The 19,784-nt window shown below is 50.7% G+C and overlaps 1 protein-coding gene across 1 annotated transcript in view; it reads right to left on the minus strand.

Moving 5' to 3' along the window:
* Nucleotides 1-910: 910 nt before the first annotated feature.
* DRGX (dorsal root ganglia homeobox) overlaps nucleotides 911-19,784 on the minus strand; it is a 30,388-nt gene continuing 11,514 nt past the window's right edge. The window contains exon 6 of the mRNA XM_032609224.1: nucleotides 911-1,260. Within this exon, the coding sequence (XP_032465115.1) occupies nucleotides 995-1,260 (266 nt within the window). The 3' untranslated portion in view covers nucleotides 911-994. The remainder of the gene's footprint in view (nucleotides 1,261-19,784) is intronic.

The following is a 19,784-nucleotide window of genomic DNA, read 5'->3' on the forward strand; positions in this document are numbered from 1 at the left end:
TAAAAAAAAATAAAAACAAACAAACAAAAAAACACAACTAGAGAGCCCCCTCCATGGGCCAGGGACCTGTGGACAGGTAGTTCATCCAGACACGTGCTTATTTCAGAGGCGTTCCTGGGGGGTTTCTTCCTCCTCTGAGGGCTCTCAGCATCCCCTGGAGCAAAGCGCTGCTTTCCAGTTGGTCCACTCTCACCCACCTAGAGATCTAGTCCAGAGAGGCAAGGGCTGCAGGTGGGCGCTGCCGCTGTGGGGACCACACTCGCTCCGGACCTGCAGTGTCAAGATGGTGGCCCCAGGTCTTAGAGCTGACGGCCTGTCTGACCGGCCAGGCTTCCCTGGCCAGAGGTGCCCAATGGCAGAGCTACCATGTACCCCCGGGGCAGGCTGTGTCCTGCCATCCCCTCCCTACTCCACGTCTTCTCACCTTCTAACCTAACCAAGCCCACAGCCAGCATCCTCCAGCATGAGAAAGGATGGCGTTGCTGCTAGTCTTGGCGGAGGGAAGAGAGTTGGTTGGGATCACACCAGTTTCCTGGTTCTTAATGTAAGGGAGGACAGTCCCATTTCATAGCATGAGACTTAGCTCTGGGCGTCTCTCAAAGATGGCCCATGCCATGGTTCTTTGGGTTGATGAGACCTTCAAAGGTGGCCCAGGAGAGGGACAGGAAGGTGATGGGGTGAATAACTCTCCTTCCCTCCAGACTTCTGGGCCAAGATGGAAACCCCAGGGGTCTCACCACGGAGCAGACTCTGGTACCCATGAGTACCATCGGGACCTGTCGCCAAAGAAGCCAGGACAAAACAGCTCCACTGGCGGGACTCCAGAGGCACTCTCCAGAGACCGGGGAGCTGTGGGTCTCGCTTCCTTTCCTGAGTCCGAGAGGAGGCCCTGGGCAGCAGGCTTCTTCCTCGCTCTTTGGAGAGTTTTCCATGGGGGCTGAGGCTGGGAGAAGCAAGGGGGGTTGGGCACGGCGGGCTTGGGCACTCGGGACCCTCATACACTCTTCTCACCCTCGCTCTGTTCCTTGCTGGGAGGGGTCTTGTCCTGGCTGCCGTCGGGGGGCGCCGGCTTGGCCACAGGGCTGGGGCTGCTGCTGCTGGACGGCAGGAGGTTGGCCGACTGCAGGACGGCCTCCGAGTGTTCACGAGCTTTCATGCGCAGGGCTGCCACGCTGGCCGTGCGGTTAGTCTGACAGCCGTAGGGGGGGAGGAAGGAGAGCCCCATGGGGTCTGGGACACAGCAAGAGCACAGTGGGCCCCCTGGAAGAAGGAGAAACAACAGGCTGCCATCACTGTCCACATTTCGCTCTCTCAGACTTGGGTGCGGGCAAGGGGCTGATTGATCCTGTTTGGTTCCAAACACTAAAGGGAGAGGTGACAAATGCTCAGGACCCCAAAGATGCACAACTCAAGAGATCCAGCTGATAGTCCAAGGGATTACCAGAGTATCAGGGAGAACCGACCAGTCTTGGTTCCCTTACCAACCAGCTGTGTGGCCTTAGACCAATATCTTGACTTCTCTGAGCCCAGGCTTTTCCTTCTGTAAAATGAAATGATCCCCACCTCACAGGATCATTATGAGGATCCAGTGAAGTAATGCCACACACCCCAAACTATGTGTCAAAGCACCCCTAAGAACTCACAAGGGCCTTGCAGGGATATTTTAAATTTTCAAAGGCAAGGGGAAGCCAGCCACGTCTGATGGACACCGTGAAGCTGCTGGACGAGGCAGCTCACAGCTTCATCAGGAGATCTCACTGCACTCCCTTCAAGGATGTCATACATTTGTGAAGCTGGATTTTGCAAGTACCACACAAAAATCCACACGGAACATAAAATGAGGGGTGGTGGCATCCAACGTGATTCCACAGTTAGAGAAGCCATGCAGAGCCCATTGGTGTACATCCCATTGGTAGCTATTTAAGAATAAAAGAAAAATATTACTTTTCTTTCAATTTATAAGTGATATTTTTCAAATGGCTACTAAGTTGTTGGGACATAAACACTCACTGAGTTACTTGGACCTAACCATTTAATGAACAGAACTGGTAGGTATTTTTTATGGCCCAGGAGAGTCACGAAACATTAACCTGAGGTTCAAGGGACCCTCAGGGCACCGTGAACTAAGGTTTGAGAAGCTCTGATGGCCTCAGTTTGGAAAGCACTCAGCACAGGTCCGATGTGTGAAATGGGACTTAGGAACAGTTGCCCGGCCCCGAGCCTGCCGGCCAGCACTGCATAAACCACTCCAGGGACAGGGCCGGTGTTGAGGAGCCTCCCTTTTCACAGGTCACCCTCAACTGTGCATTTATTCAATGACTGGCCCATGAACACCTGGCACTGGTCTCGACCCTCGTGACCACTCAGCAGGAATAAGGCAGCAAGATCCCCGGCCTCATGGAGCACAGTTCCGGTGGAGAGGCACACCACAGCCCAGGCACCCCTCATGCAAAGGCAGGCGGCAGTAAGTGCTATTTAAAACGGGAATGGAGTGTGATGCTTGGTAGATACCTGAGTGCAACGTCAGAGAAACAGACACGTGAAGGCCCAGGAGAGAGCACGACAGTTGGGGAGAAGACCAGTGCAATGGCACCGAAGTGGGGAGAGCACGGCTCAGAGAGCAACAGGGCATTCCAAGTGACCAAAGCCAGAGGCTACAGGGGAGGAGGACAGCGGATGAGTCGGGGGCCGCCAGGGCCAGGCGGGACACAGGGAGGGGAAGCCCCAGCGGGTTTGAGTAGAGAGTGTCTGGAGCTTCACTGCATCGGGGAGAGGATGGGGAGGCTACTGCAATAACGCAGGCCCAGCTGATGGCGGCTTGGCCCAAGGTGGCTAGAGGGGAGGTGATGAGAGGTGGCCAGATGCTGGGTTTATGCTCAAGGTTAGCACCTGTGCAAATTGTCCTTGGACTGCAGGTGGAGGCTGATGAAAAGAAGGAATCACAGACGACACCTAGGTTTGGGCCTGAGCACCCGAATGAATGAATGGAGGTGCCATTTCCAAGATGGGGAAAAACAGAGACAAAGGTGTGTGTGTGCGGGGGGGATATGGAGAGTCTGGCCGTGGAATCCTGAGGTCCTGATGACTATCCAAGTTCTGAGGGGACAGTTGAGCAATGCTGGCACCACCACAAGCGCAGGTGTGGTGGCTGGAGTCACAGACCTGCACCCAGACTGGGTGGGTGGACACGGCTGCTGACATGACATAATTTGAGAGACTTCCTGAGCCTCTGGACAGGTCAAACGGTGCCCCATGCACCACGTGTGATTCCTGCAGGAGATGAGCATCGCCACAGCCTCCGCCCCCAGCTGGCTCCGGAGCCCCATCCCACCAGGGCAGCAGGAGACGGTGCACCGTGGCCCTGCCACGGACAGTTAGTTGGGAGTCAGTGCCTGTCCCGGAGGCCTAAGACCTGGGAGGGGCCAGCAAAGCCAGCCCCTCCAGGCTCCACCCACCCCTCGGCTCTTCTGAAAGTGCACACCAGCTTTGGAAGAAGCAGCATTGCAAATAGGGAGTATTTGGGGACCAAAATCCGTATTTGTTGAATGAATCCAAGTTCCTCCCTGTGACCTTCAAGCCCTTGAGTGTTGGGGCCCCCATCGCCCTCTCGTCCTCCTTCTCATGTGCCGCCCAGGCCTCCTTTCAGATGCTCAAACCACCGTCACAGCGAAGCCCTACACAGGAGCTCTACTCGCTAGAGCAAACACGTGTAGGTACCAGGCACTGCGCTTGTAAGCACACCATGACTTCACGCATCTCAGCTTTGGAACAATCCTAGGAAGTGGGCTCTGTGATTATCCCCTTTTGCAGATGAGGAGACTGAGGTTAAATGGTAAGTGGCAGAGCCGGTCATCACACCAGGCAGAGGGCCGGCTCCTTAACCAGCGTGTCCCTCCATCTGGAAAGAGGACACATTCCTCCCCCTCCCTTGGGCCTTCTTGGCCGAGCTCTGCCTGGGAATGAAGATACCCTCCCTCCGGCTTGGGGCTCCCTCTCTGTCTTTAGGGCTCCATTTGACCATCATGTCCTCAGGGGGCCCTTTGGGATCTCCTCGTCCAGGGCAGGATCCCCCGTTACGCTCCGTCAGAACTTCACCCTCACGTCTTCAGGCACTGGCCACAGGCGGTAAGTGGATCCTCAATGGTTTGTGGCTGCTTTCTTGTCTGCCTGCCCCTACAAACCCCCAAGGGGGCAAGCATTTTTCTGCTTCATTCACTACTTTGTCCCCAACACCTAGCACAGTGCCTGGGACAGGCCAGGCCTATGGGAAACATCTGTGGCAGGAAGGAGGGAGGCAAGGGAGGGCCGCCCAGCCCCAGGGCCCACGTGTAGAATCAGCCTTCAGCTATGCCAGCAGCTGGGACGTTACCACCCTCCTTTCCCGGGGACAGCCTTCCCTGTGCCGGAACCAGGCTCCTTTCTCTCTTGAAGCACATTTGGGTATCTTTCTCTTCCTTTCCAAGCCTGCTCAGAGGCAAAAGGAAGCTCACCCTTACCAGCACCTAGTGTGGCCTCTCGTCACCATTCTGGCTGCCCTGAGGGGAGGGCATCACTCAGCCCCATGTTCCAGGTAAGGAAACGAGACCCCAGTAACTGCCCAAGTTCTCACAGTTCGTGACAGAAGTGGAACCAGAACCTTCTGGTGGCCTTTCCCTTCTCCTCTAGTGTAATAGGAGGTTAACGTGCAGCCATCACTTCCTGCCTCAGTTTTGATGGAGGGGCCAGTACAGCAGGCAGCAGATGGCAAGATGAGCGTGAGATGAACCACAAGTGCCCAGGTTACACAGGAAATTCCGAGAGCCCGTTCCACAACCCACACTCCTGGCTGACTCTAGCCTGGTCATGTTTCCAGAGACAGCAGGAAACAAACAAAAAGTTACATGGGGTCAAACCCTGTTATCCTGATGGTTCCACTTCTCCCAGTGGCTCAAACAGACAGCCGCACGCTGACAGCAGTCTCAGCCCCTGGGTGGGCTCGGTCTTGTCTGGGAACAGTGCCTGTGCCCTGAGCCTGGGGGGCCATCCCGAGGGCGACGACCCTCCCTTCAGGGGAGGCCTTCCTCCCCTCCAAGTCCTTCCCAAGGGGAGCTCATGTGGGAAGAGAACAGAATACAGAGCACAGTGAACCCTCTCAGCAGTGGGAGCTTGACTGAGGCTATGAGCTTTGGGGGACCTGGAGGGGCCAGAGTCTCCAGGCCCAGGCCTGAGCAGCTGACCCCAAGTCAGGCCAGCCCAAGAGGGACACAGACTCAATGTGCATGTCTCGGGCTGGTTCTTGTCCCCAGCAAGGCCTTGCTCTGATGTAACATCAAAGAAGGAGTTAACTAGTCTGTGACTCAGTGATGAGCATGTCACCGACAAGATGAAGAAGTGCCACTTGGACAAGACAGAGCCTCCTGGATCCACAGCCTACACCTGCTAGGTCACACCTGCAGCAGGCAAGTCCCCGCGAAAGCCACCAATAACTATCAATATATTCCTGGCCCACAAAACCCAGATTCAGAGGTAAAGAAATAAGTTACCTCACAGAATGGAGGCTGCAGGAGGGAGAGAGTCTGTGTGCCTCGCCTAGTTCACCCCCTACACTAGACATGGGGAAACCAAGGACCAGATGAACCCAATGACTCTGGGAGACCCTGGTTTAAAACTGTAAGGGCTATGCACACAGTAGAATATTATTTGGCCTTAAAAAGGAAGGAAATTATGACACAGGCTACAACGTGGATGAACCTCAAGGACATTATGCTAGGTGAACTAAGCCAGTCAGAAAAAGACAAATTCTGTATGATTCCATTTGTATGAGGTACCTAGAGTAATCAGATTCATAGAGACAGAAAGTAGAATGGTGGTTGCCAGAGGCTGAGGGTATGGGAGTGAAGAATTAAGGTGTAATGGGCACACAGTTCAGTCTGGGAAGATGACAGAGTTCTGGAGATGGATGGTGGTGACGGTTAATAATGTATAACATGTATAATATCAAGGACATGTAAAATAACAAGGACATATTCAACACTTCTGAACTATATGCTCAGACATGGTTAAGACAGAAAATGCTATCATATGTGTATTTTACCACAATTAAAACTAAAACAAAATAAAATAAAATAAATTCTTAAAAACAAAACTGTAAGAGCTAAAAGAGAGTTCAGGTCAAGGTCATCGGGAAAATGAGGACCGCTCAAGGCTGGAACTCCTTCTTGCCCTTCCAGTGGGTGAGGACCCCCAAAGTGCACGTGGTCCATATGACGTCACAGTAAGTTCACTGTGACGCCATATTGGGTGGGTTGCCGAGGCAGAAGCTGCAGAAAAAGGGAGGGGAAAGTCATGGTCAGACCGTCAGGCCAGAGGGAGGGAGTTGTGGGGAGGAGGGAAAAGTGAAAGAACCGGGGCCATTTAGGCACAGTGGATATGAGGTAACTGCCTCTCTCTGGGGGTGGGTTGAATAGAAGCAGTGGGTGGAGTAAGAGAAAGAAGGGTTTTCTTTTCTTTACCATCAGCGTGCTATGCATGTGTGGTGGGCTCTCTCTGGGAGGTGATGGGTTTCTGGTCATAATATCCTGAAGCTCCCTTGACAGGATGTTGTAGAAATCTTCATGCACAATATGGGCTATTGGACAAGTTTTTAAATCCCCTTCAACAAAAAAATGAGTGGTTTTAGAATGGGCTGTGAATTACAAAGCTAAGTTTTCCTTCCAACTTTAACATGTGTTCAGAATTTCAATTGATTTCAATTGAACTTAAATTGTCCAACAACCAGCATCTGCCTTAACCATTTTTTAACACAGGGAAAAAAAAAAAGTGATTTCTACAAATAGGATCCTTTTAGACCTAACTCTTGATTTCTCCACGATTTCACAGTACCAACAGCAGTACGAGATTTCTCCACGTGTCTCTGCCTAAACAACTTCATCAACCTGGAGCACTACTGAAAACCAGTAGTAGCAAAATAGGGACGCATCCTTTGCAATGTTCAGGGCAGCAGATGAACACATAGTTACCGAGAAAAAAACCCAGACTCCAAAACCCATGCGCTTTTCCCATGAAAAGCAGTCTCAAAGCCCTCACCACGTGCTGAAATACTCTTCCAAGTGCACTGCTAACATAAGTTGTTTGTCTTACAAGGCTGCCGCAAGCTTGAAAGGTAATAGCAGAAACATTAATGGGTAATATTGAGAAAAGAGACAAAAAAATTATAAAACAGCCCCAAAACTTAACATGCACAGTAACCTGGGGCCATTTAGTACAAGGCAAGCAAAGTAGCACGCCTCAGGATGGCCGGAAGCCATCCGTCACCGGACAACAACAGGAACCATCACAAGAGATGACGTTTGAAAGGGCTTTGAAAACCGAACAAAGCTTACGTCTATTAATGATGGGGCGACACAGAGTCGGCCGTGAGAGAGGCTCTGTCCTCCTCTTTATTATGTCAGGGTGGTGACAGACACTTTAGAAAATGTCTACCCCCAAACCAAGTCATAATTATCAAAATCCTATAAAATGAGAGTGGCGATAAGACGTCTCTGGGGTCTGAAAGCCGGATACAGCCTGCTGAGGAGGAAGAAAGTGGGCTTTGAAGTCTGGCTCCTGACTCCACCGTTAACTAGTCATGGGACTTCTCACCAACTTTCCAAGCTCCAGCGTCCTCATCTGTAAGAGGAGGTAATACACCTACCTTAGGAGAAATTCTATAAAGCACCTAGCACTAAGTCCTGCAACAATTATTATTTCTATGACCCCATACAAAATAAAGGGCAAGAATAATTCACAATTCACAGCTTATTCAAGTTACGCATTCAATTCAGCGGCCTGCGAAGAACTCAGTTGCTCTGAGCATCCCCGGGAGGAAACGAAGAATGAACAGTGCCTCGAGATGTGTGACTGTGCTGTGAGCATCCTCCACCCTGCGTATCCCTACACTGTTTTCACAGCTGTGTGGGTTCATTGGTGAAGCCTTTTCCATGAGACCAAAAAGTAGAAAAATTTATTCTGCCAATAGAATCTTGAGGAGTAAGCCAAACAAACTTTAAAAGTCTCATCTTTTAATGACCAGATTTCCAGACTTGGGGCTCTAGTTTTCTTCTCTTTTCTTTTTTTAATCTATCAAAAAGCTACAATCACCAATGGGCTAAAAATTAAATTAGCTACAAAGGAAGTCATCCCCACGTGGCACATAGCACCAAGAAACTATGAATAACCTGACCGCCCGATACGAGAAAGTTGATTGAATAGGTTATAATTGCCATATTGAATGCACTGAAGCTATGACAAAATTATGTTGTAGGAGGATATTTGGTGCCATGAAAAATAATAATAATAAAATACTAGGTTTAAAAAGTAGGTTAAGAAACAGTAAGTCAAAATGATCCCATTTTGTGTAGGTGTGCATATTTATATACATACATATACATATATACACAATACATACATATATTTGCATAGTACATATGTATATATGCATACATGCAGCCATATACCATATCCATATGTGGTCACAAGTATGTATAATATACAATTTTATTTAGCAACAGAAAATATTTATAAATTTAAATTTTTAATTAAAATTTAAAAATTCTAAATAAGTTCTAAACTAAATTTTTTTTTTTTCTTTTGGCTGTGTGGCTTGTGGGATCTTAGTTCCCCGACCAGGGATTGAACCCCGGCGCCCGGCAGCGGAAGCACCGAGTCCTAACCACTGGACCGCCAGGGAATTCCCTAAAATACATAAATTTATTAGTGATATATATTTATAAATGGGAAGAAAGCAAACGTACCAGTAGCAAATATTCATAGTGGTTGATTCTGGATGCTAAGATCATGAATGATTTTTATATTTTTCTTTGGGTTTTGCTGTACTTTCCACTTTTTCTAAACTGACCAAGTATTAATCTCACAATAAGAGTGTCTTTTTTGTGACTCATGATTTCCCTTCTCCTTTCATTCAAATGATGGGATAGATGCTCTCCTTCAGGGCAGAGTTCCACTGAGGTTTCTAAGGAATAAGAGCTGTACCCTCAGCACCCGGCTGAGGCTCCACGACTGCTAATGGCTTCAGTCTGCACTAGAGTAACTGACTGGCAAACATGGAGCTGAGAGCTGACCATGGAAAACCCACCAGGAACATTCTGTCTATCTCCCATTCGGCCGGGATCGAAGTCGGTGATCCCTGGCATGGGATGCGACCAACCATCAGCCAGCAAAGCCCTTAAAAGGCCACAATTTCTTCCCTCTCACCCTACCATGCGTGCCATCACCAAAGCCCGTACAAGAGCCTCCAAGCCTCCAAATGCAGCCTGAAAATTATGTTGTTTGAAGAACTTGCTACCTCTTGGACACTAAATTAAAACACACAGTTAGATTTCCATTAAGTTACAGCAAATTCTGCTGAATTGATCGAATCGGCCTACATTCCTATATGACATCATGCTTTAAAGGCTTGGCCTGAACATAAATACTTAATGTAATAAATACAGTCTGAAATAGTTGATCTCCTTGGCAGTTTAATTGATCTACTACAGAGACTGACAGGAAAAATTAAGTTAGTTCTGTCTCCTCTCAGCCGAAAGCACATTTTCACCATAGAAAGGCACATGAACGATAATTTTGGTTACAAGTAGAGCTCTCACACATCGATTTCTTGTCGAACGTTCAGGTTAAGGGTAAAGAGTATGGAGCAAGGAAATGAGTAAGTGGATTTATGAGACCTTTCACATAAATACTACAGTTCATTTCTTTTTTTTTGCTTTATAGCAAAGTAAATAAATGAATAAACATATTCTGTGATTCCTAATACCAGTTCCTTACAGTTTACAAGGAATATTTGGGTGGCAGTGTTAGTAGATGCCTACAGTATTTAGGCAGAGATTTTTAGATGCAGTGGCTAAGCGTGTTCACCAGTAATCAAATACACAACAGGGTCCAATTCACTCCTGGGTGACTACTACCACAGAACCCCCAAAATGCTTTCTCCTGTACCTGTGTTACGGTTTTGATTGCCTCTTTACCATGAGTTGTGTTTATTTTTGTACCCACCGCACCTCCCAAACTTGCAGGGTAAGGGCTTTCACCTACGTCACCCACACAGCCCTGATTGCAGAGCTAATATTTCCAATGTGGGTACAAAGTAAGCACTTGAATATTTGGGGGAGGGAGAAAAGGAGGGAGAGTCTATCTTTCCTGACTGAGGGGGCACATTTTAATTGCTCAAAGGTTGCCAGCTCCCAGGTTCTAAGCTTCCTCAATACCTCATGGAAAGAAAAACTATGGTCATCACAGAGTTACCCAATCTGATTAATGCCGAAATCCCCAGGTTAATTTGGCAGGTTATGCTGGAGGAGTGGACTCTAAATCCCTCCCTGTCGTAATTCCACGTGTGCATGCACTGTCCCAACATCTGCTTATTCACTCAGCAAATGCTCCCTGACAGGAGTCGGCTCAGCCGACCGTCCCTCATGCTGTGACCCAGTCTCGGGGCCAGCGCCAATGTCCCATTTCTGCTTGGATACCTTTGAAGGGGTGAGCAAATGATGACAGCACCCAGATTCAAGGACCCTGGCACAGCCAGAGGAGCAGCAGGGACACGCGTTCTAGGTGATCCGATGCCAATGAGCGTCACCCTCCCTCCCGGCGGCTGCCAGAACTCTGGATGGGCAGCCTGCTTCCCCGCTGCCTCTGGGCACAAGCCAGGAGCCCTCTGCTCAGCTCCCTGCCCTCCAGGGCCCCATTGATTAGCAGGAAGGGCAAACTCATCAGCACCCATAGGAAATGGCTTCTGGAAAGTGAGTTGCAGTTTTTAAAGCCAGAGAATGATAGCAGGGGCCTGTAAAAGGAACGGAATCAATACAGGGTGTGGGGAGCTGGCAGGTGGGACACTTGGGTCCCTGGCTTGTCTTACCTCTGGCAGAGGCACTGTGTGACCTTGGGCAGTCCTAGCCCCTCTCCGAGCCTCAATTTCCCCCACTGTATCCTGGAGAAGTGGTGGTAACATACTCATCAAGGAGATTCCTTACAAACGTTAAGCGCTGGGGTTCTCCACCCCTGCCTTCCTGACATCGGCTAGGCACCGAGAGGCTAGGGCTGACCAAACCACCTCCCCCCTGAGGACAGACCATGTCCTGGACCTCAGGTGCCCTGTTCCCCAAACACCTGCACCTTCAGAAATAAGCCAGGAGCCCCTGCAAGGCTGTGCTGCTTTCCTAAAGCTGCACACACACCGCGGACCTCAGGCTGAGAGCCTCTCCCATTGAGGAGTGAACACCTATAGGAAGCGGGATCCTCTGCCCCAGAAATCCAAACCCAGACCCTAATCAGATCCCAAGTGATCTCTTGGCCTCATCCTCATAACCCTAACAACAATCACCAGTGCCTACCGGGCACTTGGATGTGCCAGGCACAGATACACACGCTACAGACCACAGGCAATATTGGGTATGGCCATGACGACCCTCATGTTACAGATGAGGAGACTGGGGTCTCCCCTAAGTTGGCCTTATAAAGGGAAGGAGGCAGTGAAGGGCCATGGCTGGTCTGACTCCAGAGCCTGGGCTCATCTTGAGGCCACACCATCCTCTCCAAGGACCGTGGCTCCATCCAGCCTCACACTTTGTCCCTTCCTCAAACAGCCAGCCTCAGTGCCTTTGCTCATGCTCTTCTGTCAGATGCCTGGAGTGCCCACACCCACTGGTCAGCTCCTACAGCTCCTTCAAGCCCAACTCAAGCATTTCCTCTGGAAAACCTTCCTCATTCCTACAGAGAAAGAGTTCCTCCCTCCTCTGGGCTTCCCCCACACCTTGCATGCCCCTGTTGGCCTCTATGAGGGCACGTGACGGTGTCACAAGTGTCTCCCTCCCCAAGCCCACGCCCAGTCTTGAGCCCCTTAGGGTAGGGTTGTATCTAATTCATCAAAGGATGCTCAGCCCCCCATTCAGAGACTGACAAAGTAGGGTGCTCAGTGGGTACTGAATGAAGAACAGAAGTCTCCAGCAGTTTCTGGGGCCCAGCAAGTGGTCTGCAGTACAGGGCCAAGGCCAGTAGACTGGGGTCTCCTAAGTGAGGCAGGTCTCCCAGGGCCAGAACAGCACGACTTTCTTTCCTTCCTTCCCCAAACGTCACTACCTTTTACTCAGCACCAGACCAGACCCTGTGTAAGGGGCAGAGGTAAGTGGCTTGGAAAGATCTAGAGGTGAGTCAGATAAGGCCAGTGCCCTTAAAGTTCTTATAGTCAGGATTGGGAAGTTGGGTGTGTTCAAAAATAAACATCCCAACTCGTGTCACGAGGCCAGAGTATCCTCAATACCTATAGAGTCAGTCTCTACAGAGGGCCTTCAATGAACCACTCTCCCAGTATTCACACCGGTGCGCAGTTCCCTCCACCTAGGTCTGGGCTGGCTCTGTGAGCAGCTTTAATCAATAGAATACAGCAGAAGTGACACTGTGTCTGTTCTAAGTGTACGTCTTAACAAGACCTGGCATCTTCTGCTTTTACATTCTCAGGATCCAACCTCCATCCAACTGCCACCATGGGGAGAGAGAGAGAAAGAGAGAGAGTGCTTCCAGCCTCCCAGCATCCCTGCCAAGGCACCAGGCACAGAAGTGATGCCATCTTGTATGTATCAGCCCCAGCTGCCATCTGACTGCAACCTCATGAGACGCCCCAGGCAAAAGCAGCAGCAGAACCGCCCGGCTGAGCCCAGCCAGTCCTTGGAATCAGGAGAGATAATAAAACAGCTGGGCAGTTCTGCTGCTGCTTTTATTATACTAAGTTGGGGGGTAAAGTAAAACAATACTGAAGCCTGGAATGGAGATTATAAGAAAAAGAAAATTATGAGCCAATTTCTTCATGATCATAGATGAAAATACCCTAAACAAAATGGCAGCCAATCCAGCTATATATAGAAAGGATAACATGTCACATCTGATTTGGGTTTATTCCAGGAATGCCCAGTCGGTTTAACATTAAACAATCAGTGTAATTTACTGTATCAATATATTGAGAAAGAAAAATCACGTGATTGTCTCAACAGCAGCAGAAAAAGTATTCGATGAGATTCAACATCCACTTATATTCATGATTTTTTAAAATAATAATTAAAATACAACTCTCAGAAAACTAGGGCAAGAGAAAAATATCTTCACTTGATAAAGGGTATCTTAAAAATAAAAAGGCAGACAGCAAACACGATTGTGAAACTGTGAGAGCTTCCCCCTGAGATCAAGAATAGGGCATAAGCCAAGGATCAGTCACAAAGACCAGATATTGTAGGATTCCATTCAATGAGACATCCACAATGGCAATAGCAGAATGTCCACAATCTATAGAGACAGAAATATTAGTGGTAACCGGGGGCAGGGAGGGTTGGGGGAAATGGGGGCTGACTGCTAATAGGTCTAGGGTGATGAAAATTTTCTAAGGTCGATTGTAGTGATGGTTTCCCAACTCTTGACTACACTAAAAATCACTGAGTTGTACATTTTAATGGATGAATGGTATGGTATGTGAATTGTATTTCAATAAATCTGTTATTGAAAAAAAAAAGGCAAGGATGCCTATTATCACCACTTCTATTCAATACTGTACTAGAGGTTATGGCCAGCACAGCCAGACAAAAAAAAAAAAAAAAAGAGAAATAGGGCTTCCCTGGTGGCGCAGTGGTTGAGAGTCCGCCTGATGATGCAGGGGACATGGGTTCGTGCCCCAGTCCGGGAGGATCCCACATGCCGCGGAGCGGCTGGGCCCGTGCGTGGGCCATGGCCGCTGAGCCTGTGCATCTGGAGCCTGTGCTCCGCAGCGGGAGAGGCCGCGGCAGTGAGAGGCCCATGTACCGCCAAAAAAAAGAGAGAAATAAAAATTATAGTCTGCCCTTCTGTATCCGCAGGTTTCGCATCCCCAGATTCAACCAACCAATTGAAATCGATCCACCAGTTGCTTGAATCCAGGGATATGAAACCCATGGATATGGAGGGCCAACTGCATTCATTATACTACCACATTTTATATAAGGGACTCAGGATGGGTGGGTTTTGGTATGGGGGGTCGCGGAGGTCGCCCTGGAGTCAATCCCCCACGGATACCCAGGGATGACTGTATAAGGATTGGAAAGGGAGAGGCAAACCATCTTTATCGGCAGATGATCTAAGCATGTACACAGAATATCGTTAAGAATTGACAGCTAAACCTAATTACATGGATAAATCTCCCAAACATAATGCCGAGTTAAAGTAGCCAGGCACAAAAAATACAAGCTGTATGATTCCATTTATATGTATACACATGTACAGTTCAAAAAAGTTCAGACTAGACAGTAGCGTTTCTGAATGCCTACGCAGGTGGTCGGCAAAGCTGCATTACCATAAGAGTCAGCATAGTGGTTTCCTTTAGGGGGAAGAAAAGTGACATTAGTAGAAAGGGGCACAGGGATTCGGGGGCTTCTGGGATGCAGGCATAGTTCCAAAGGAAGGGTAGCACATGGGTGCTGAAAATCATTCATTAAGTTCTAGATGCATGTTTTCTGAGTTTTTGATTAACATATTTCATAATAAAACAATTTTAATTGTTTATTAAGATTGTGATTTTTTTTCTTTAATCACAGCACAGGAAAAAGTGATTAAGAGAATTAGGGGGAAAATGTTTTCAGGTGACTTGAAGGAGGAAAAGGCTGCCTCCGGCTCTGAGTTTAGCCCTGGTGGGCAAATGTTCATTGGCCAATAAAGCCCTTCCAGTCTCAGACTCTGGACACTTTATCCTGGCCTGGAAGCCCAAGGGCCAATGCCAACGCGAAGCAGGGAGGGCACACTCTTGGGTAACTAAGAGGCCCTGCTCTCAAGAAGGACATGACCAGACCCTTTCCCAGCACTGGACACCCTGCCCCTCGCCTGCCTGCTCGTCGTCACACGCATGATGCAGGCCCAGGACTGCTACTCTGATCGCTAGCATTGACTGAGCACCCACTGCGTGTCAGGACATCTCCGTCAGTCCTCACGGCTTCCGAGGCCTGCATGGATGGAGCTCCGCTATGGAGGTGGGACCAGGTGTGTGTGCCTCCAGACTCCTCCCTGCCTGGGCCTCATGTGGGACCACAGGAGCCATCTGGCCTCGCCAGGAGCCGATGGAAGGTCAGCCGTGATGCCCCGCCCAGCTGGGGAGAGTGGCTGTGACTCCCCGGCATGAGCACGGACTGAGTTATGAAAGCTCTCCCCTGGCAGCCGTAATGAATTTCCACCTCACACCCAGCTCTCCGAATCACAGGTTAGAGGCAGCTGGGCCAAGTGCACCAGGGAGAAGGCCTCCGCTGACTGTGGCCCGTTCTGTGGCCAGCACTTCCCCGGAACAAGCCCAAGCGCTTCCCTCGGCCATTAATAACTTCCTCTGCATTAATGAATTGTGAACAGGAGGCTGGCCATTAAGACAGTGCAGGAAAGCTCTTTGTGTTGCAAAGGCTTTTTCTCTGGACACCCATTATTGTTATGCAAACCCTGACTTCATGGGGTAGGGTCCCGCTGCCTTTTTATTTTTAAGTTTCCGTGGGACATTCAATCAAGAAACACACTGACTGCATGCCTGGCCAGGATGCGCCCTCTCTGACCACCCCAGAGTACAAAGCACATCACTGGCTGCATGAAGCCCCAGGGAGGGAATGGATGCCCTGACCAGCAAATCCTACCAGGGATGGGAAGGAGCTCCCATCACAGCCGGAAATCAGAACAATGAGGGGTTACGAGGAAAAGGTGACTGTCAGCAGCGATACAGTTCAGAAAAATGGGAGAAGTTTGGGAGAAAAGACATTTCAGTTGGTCTTTTAAAGATGAGTGAGGGCTTCCCTGGTGGCGCAGTGGTTGAGAGTCCGCCTGCCGATGCAGGGGACACGGGTTCGTGCCCCGGTGTGGGAGGATCCCACATGCCGCGGAGCGGCTGGGCCCGTGAGCCATGGCCACTGAGCCTGCGCGTCCGGAGCCTGTTGCTCCGCAACGGGAGAGGCCACAACAGTGAGAGGCCCGCGTACCGCAAAAAAAAAAAAAAAAAAAAAAAAAAAAAAGATGAGTGGGACCCAGTGACTTGAAAATGAGAGTGGAGGAATCTGATTAATAATAACGGTGTTGACTCACACCTCCCACTGGTCCAACTCACTCTCTCTCCATTTGGTCCTATAAATCCAGTCCTGTGATGGTCAAGATCCCCAATTTACAGATGAAGAAGCAGAAGTAGAGATTCCCAGTACTTAACTCAAGACTTACATGGCCAGAGAATGGAAGAATGAGGATTCACACGAGGCAGGACATCCAGAGCCCTTGCTCAACGCTGCTGTGCTAGTTCACTGCTTGATAATTAAAGGATAATTAAAGGAGGAAATTTCCACAAGTGCCTGGTTTTCAGTTACCTGGCTCTGTCGCTGGTGGGCAGTTTTCTGGCCCCCTCTGATGGGCACAGCCCAATGCCCATCCACATCTCCCTGCCCAGCAGAGCGTGGAGGCAAGTCTGCCACACCTCTGCATATAGACGCTCTGCTCACCCAGCCACCCCAAAGGGGTCATAACCTCCTGTCCTTCAAGGGCACCGGCCCCACCTCCCACCCTTCCCAGGCTCCCGATTGCTTGAGCAGCCTTGCTGACCTAGCCAGACCCATCCCTCTGTGAACACCCCCATCCACACGCCCCAACACTGAACCTGCTGAATAGGTGTCCCCAGGGCTCCAGCCCCAGAGCTGCATCTCAGCCACCTGCCCAAGCCTGGGGACCTGGCAGCGGAGCACAGTCCCCAGCACAGGATGTGGCAGAAGGCGAAGCTCTGGAAGGCCTCTGCCCTCACCCCTTGGCCTGAGGCAGAACTGCCGAGCCAGCTCAGTGCGCACTGTGGCAGTTCTGAGCTGTGCGGATTTTCCAAAGCCGGGGTCGTTTCCAGCCTCACCTTGGTTTCCCTAGCTCTCGAGCTGCTTCCGAATCCCAGGCCCCTGCCTTCAACAGGTGTCTCCAGGGAATGAAAATTAGGGCCTCTAATTTCCTAAGAAAACCATAATCTGCTACTGACTTCTCAGTCTGGGTGCTAAAGCTCAGCGGCTGAGTGACCTGTTCCTCCTCACCTTTTCTGGGCCACTTCCCCCACAATCTAAAAATAAAAAAGCAGAGAGTCTAGATCCACCAGCACGTTCTGGGCCACGGTCATGGAGCTGCCAGGGCCCAGCCCACCCGGCCGTTCACATTGGAGGCAGGGCTTGATGACACCCCACAGCTCTGTGCTCTGGGAGTCCAGTTTCTTGGGCATCCCCCCCCAGCACATTCCCTCTATATCCAGCACCCCGATCTGCCCCTGCTTGCCCTTTTCCTCCCCCCAGTGCCACCTGCTCCAGGAGCTGATAGCCAATATTCCAAGAATGCCCTTGTTTTCAGGGCACATTCAAAGCCAAAATGTTTCCAGGGAAGTGAATTCAACAACTACTTAGAGGACCTAAGGAGTTCAAGGACCGGTAATCAAAGGAATTCAGCAAACCGTACCTCAACAACCCCCAGGCTCCCCTACAAACACACGTGGAGGCTCTCTCAATGTTTCCCTGGAAGAGACTTCACATCTGTCACAACAACACCTAGAACCGAAAGACCAGGACCCCCAACTCAGAGTCCCTCGACTTGTAACTCTATAGAATGCTCTGCAGGCAGTTGGCTCTGGGACCACTCGCTGGGAGGCTCCATGTGCCCGCAGGGAGAACCGATCCTGCCTGGGCACTGGGAGCCCGGATTCCCCTCACACCCAGGCTGGGTGCTGGTGTAGCACAGCTCAGCCTTGGCTTGGATCCTCAAGCCCTGGTCTGGAGTCTCAGGGCTGGAGTCTCGGGATCGACACCGACAGTGCTGTCTGGGGCAGGGCCAGAATAGTGGTGGCCTCTCCAGGACACCTGCTGTCTTTAGTCCAGGACCATATGATCCCACTAGGACCACAAAGCCTGGGGAAGGAAACCTGAACACTGGTTTGAGTCCAGAAGCTGAAATTCACTTTGATTCTTTCTTGATGATTTGCAAGTTGCCTCAGGCCTGGAGAAGTGGGCCGGGATCTCTGGGCTGGAAGGAGCTGCAGCGCTCAGCTCACAATGGTTCTGGGCTCTGGGTGAGTCCAGATTCTTCCCCCAGGGCTCATGACCAGTGGACCGCCAGCTGTCCTCACTTGCCAGGCAGAAGCAGGGTGGGGGTCAAAAGCCCCTACCAACAGGTGCCCACCCAGAGGAATGAATGAATAAATCATGCCCGGAGGAAAGAGCACACCAGGATCCTGTGGAGATCGGCCTAGATCTCCAAGGGGAGACCTCTCTGATGTGAGTGACCTGTGAGTAAGTGGCTTTCCCTCCAGGAACCTCAGCTTCTCGTTTGTAAAAAGATGGACGGGTATGGAAGCCCAGATGTGTGCCTTCTAGCACACACGTGTGTGAAGCTCCTCACAGCTTGCTGAGGGGGCCCCCTGGTTGGCCAGAGGCCCCTGGAAGCAGAGCTCAGGCCACCAACTCTGCCAGCACCTGGCCGCCCAGCCACCTCTGGGGGTGAACTCAGGAAAGGGAGGAGAGGTCACAGCCCAGAGGCCCGGTCACTGAGCCAGGCCTAGAAAATTGGGATTGCTCCTCTCTTGGGCCTAAACTGGGCCATGCACTTAACTTCTGTAGCTGGGGAACCCTCGGAGAAGAAGACGTAGGCTGTAGGAGTCTGCAAGATGTAGGCCTCAAACCACTTAACAAACGTTCCAGAAAACAATTGAGAGTTGAATCCCGGGGCACCCAGAACCTGACTTGCAGGTACACGCTTGTTACCCCAGATTCTGAGGCAGAGGCAGGTCCCCCAAGCGCATCTCCAAGGACGGCCGAGCCCACCTGGACTGGAGTGAGGCTGTGCTGTCACCTCACAGGGTCAGGAGCTCTTAGAATGCAAAGATACCCCAACCAACGCCAGCTGTTATCGCAGAGCCATCCCAGCTCCACTGACCTGCTGTGCAACTCTGGAGCCTCCCTGATACATCGTTTACTACTCTCCTCTACCGTGAGAAATAAACGGGACCACACGTGAGACCACTCGGCAGAGGACAGAAAAGGTTTTCAATAATCACTCATTTCCCTCCCTTTCCAACACCACTTAGCTTGCCGGAGACTAAAAATCCAGCTGCTCAGAGGGGCCAGACAGCAAGGGCCTTGGTGGGTAAAGGGGTCAGGATGAGCTACAGGAGGGGAACTTTGCCGGGGGAGGCCTGAGGAGGAGCTACGAATGCAGGGAGAAGAACACAGAAAGCAGAGATGGGAGGGGTGGAGAAGTGCCCCCCACAGAAAGGCAGTCCGCAGGCTGGTCTGACCAATGATGCGCCCATTTGGCCCAAAGACTTGGAGGTCGCATTTAAAAGATGGGACTACTTTGGGCTTGCCTGGTGGCACAGTTGTTGAGAGTCCGCCTGCCGATGCCGGGGACGCGGGTTCGTGCCCCGGTCTGGGAAGATCCCACATGCCGCGGAGCGGCTGGGCCCGTGAGCCATGGTCGCTGAGCCTGCGCGTCCGGAGCCAAAAGATGGGACTATTTCAAATAAAAATCCAGATTTACAGCTCCTGAAATTTCAATAGTTCTGGCAAGGTAGGGTCCACAGACCCACTTGGCCACCATCAGCTGACGTGAGCAGTAGCTGACCCTGGAATGGGCAAATGCTCCCCAGCCCACCTCTGCCGAATCTCAGGGAGCCCCTTAGCGTGCTCCTCGCATAACTGCTTCTGACGTAGAGAAACGTGCCTTTTCCCCACTCCTTTCTCACAAGTGGGAGAATGACATATAGACCA

This window comes from Phocoena sinus, chromosome 16, assembly GCF_008692025.1.
Source record: "Phocoena sinus isolate mPhoSin1 chromosome 16, mPhoSin1.pri, whole genome shotgun sequence".
In the NCBI taxonomy this organism is placed as follows: Eukaryota; Metazoa; Chordata; class Mammalia; order Artiodactyla; family Phocoenidae; genus Phocoena; species Phocoena sinus.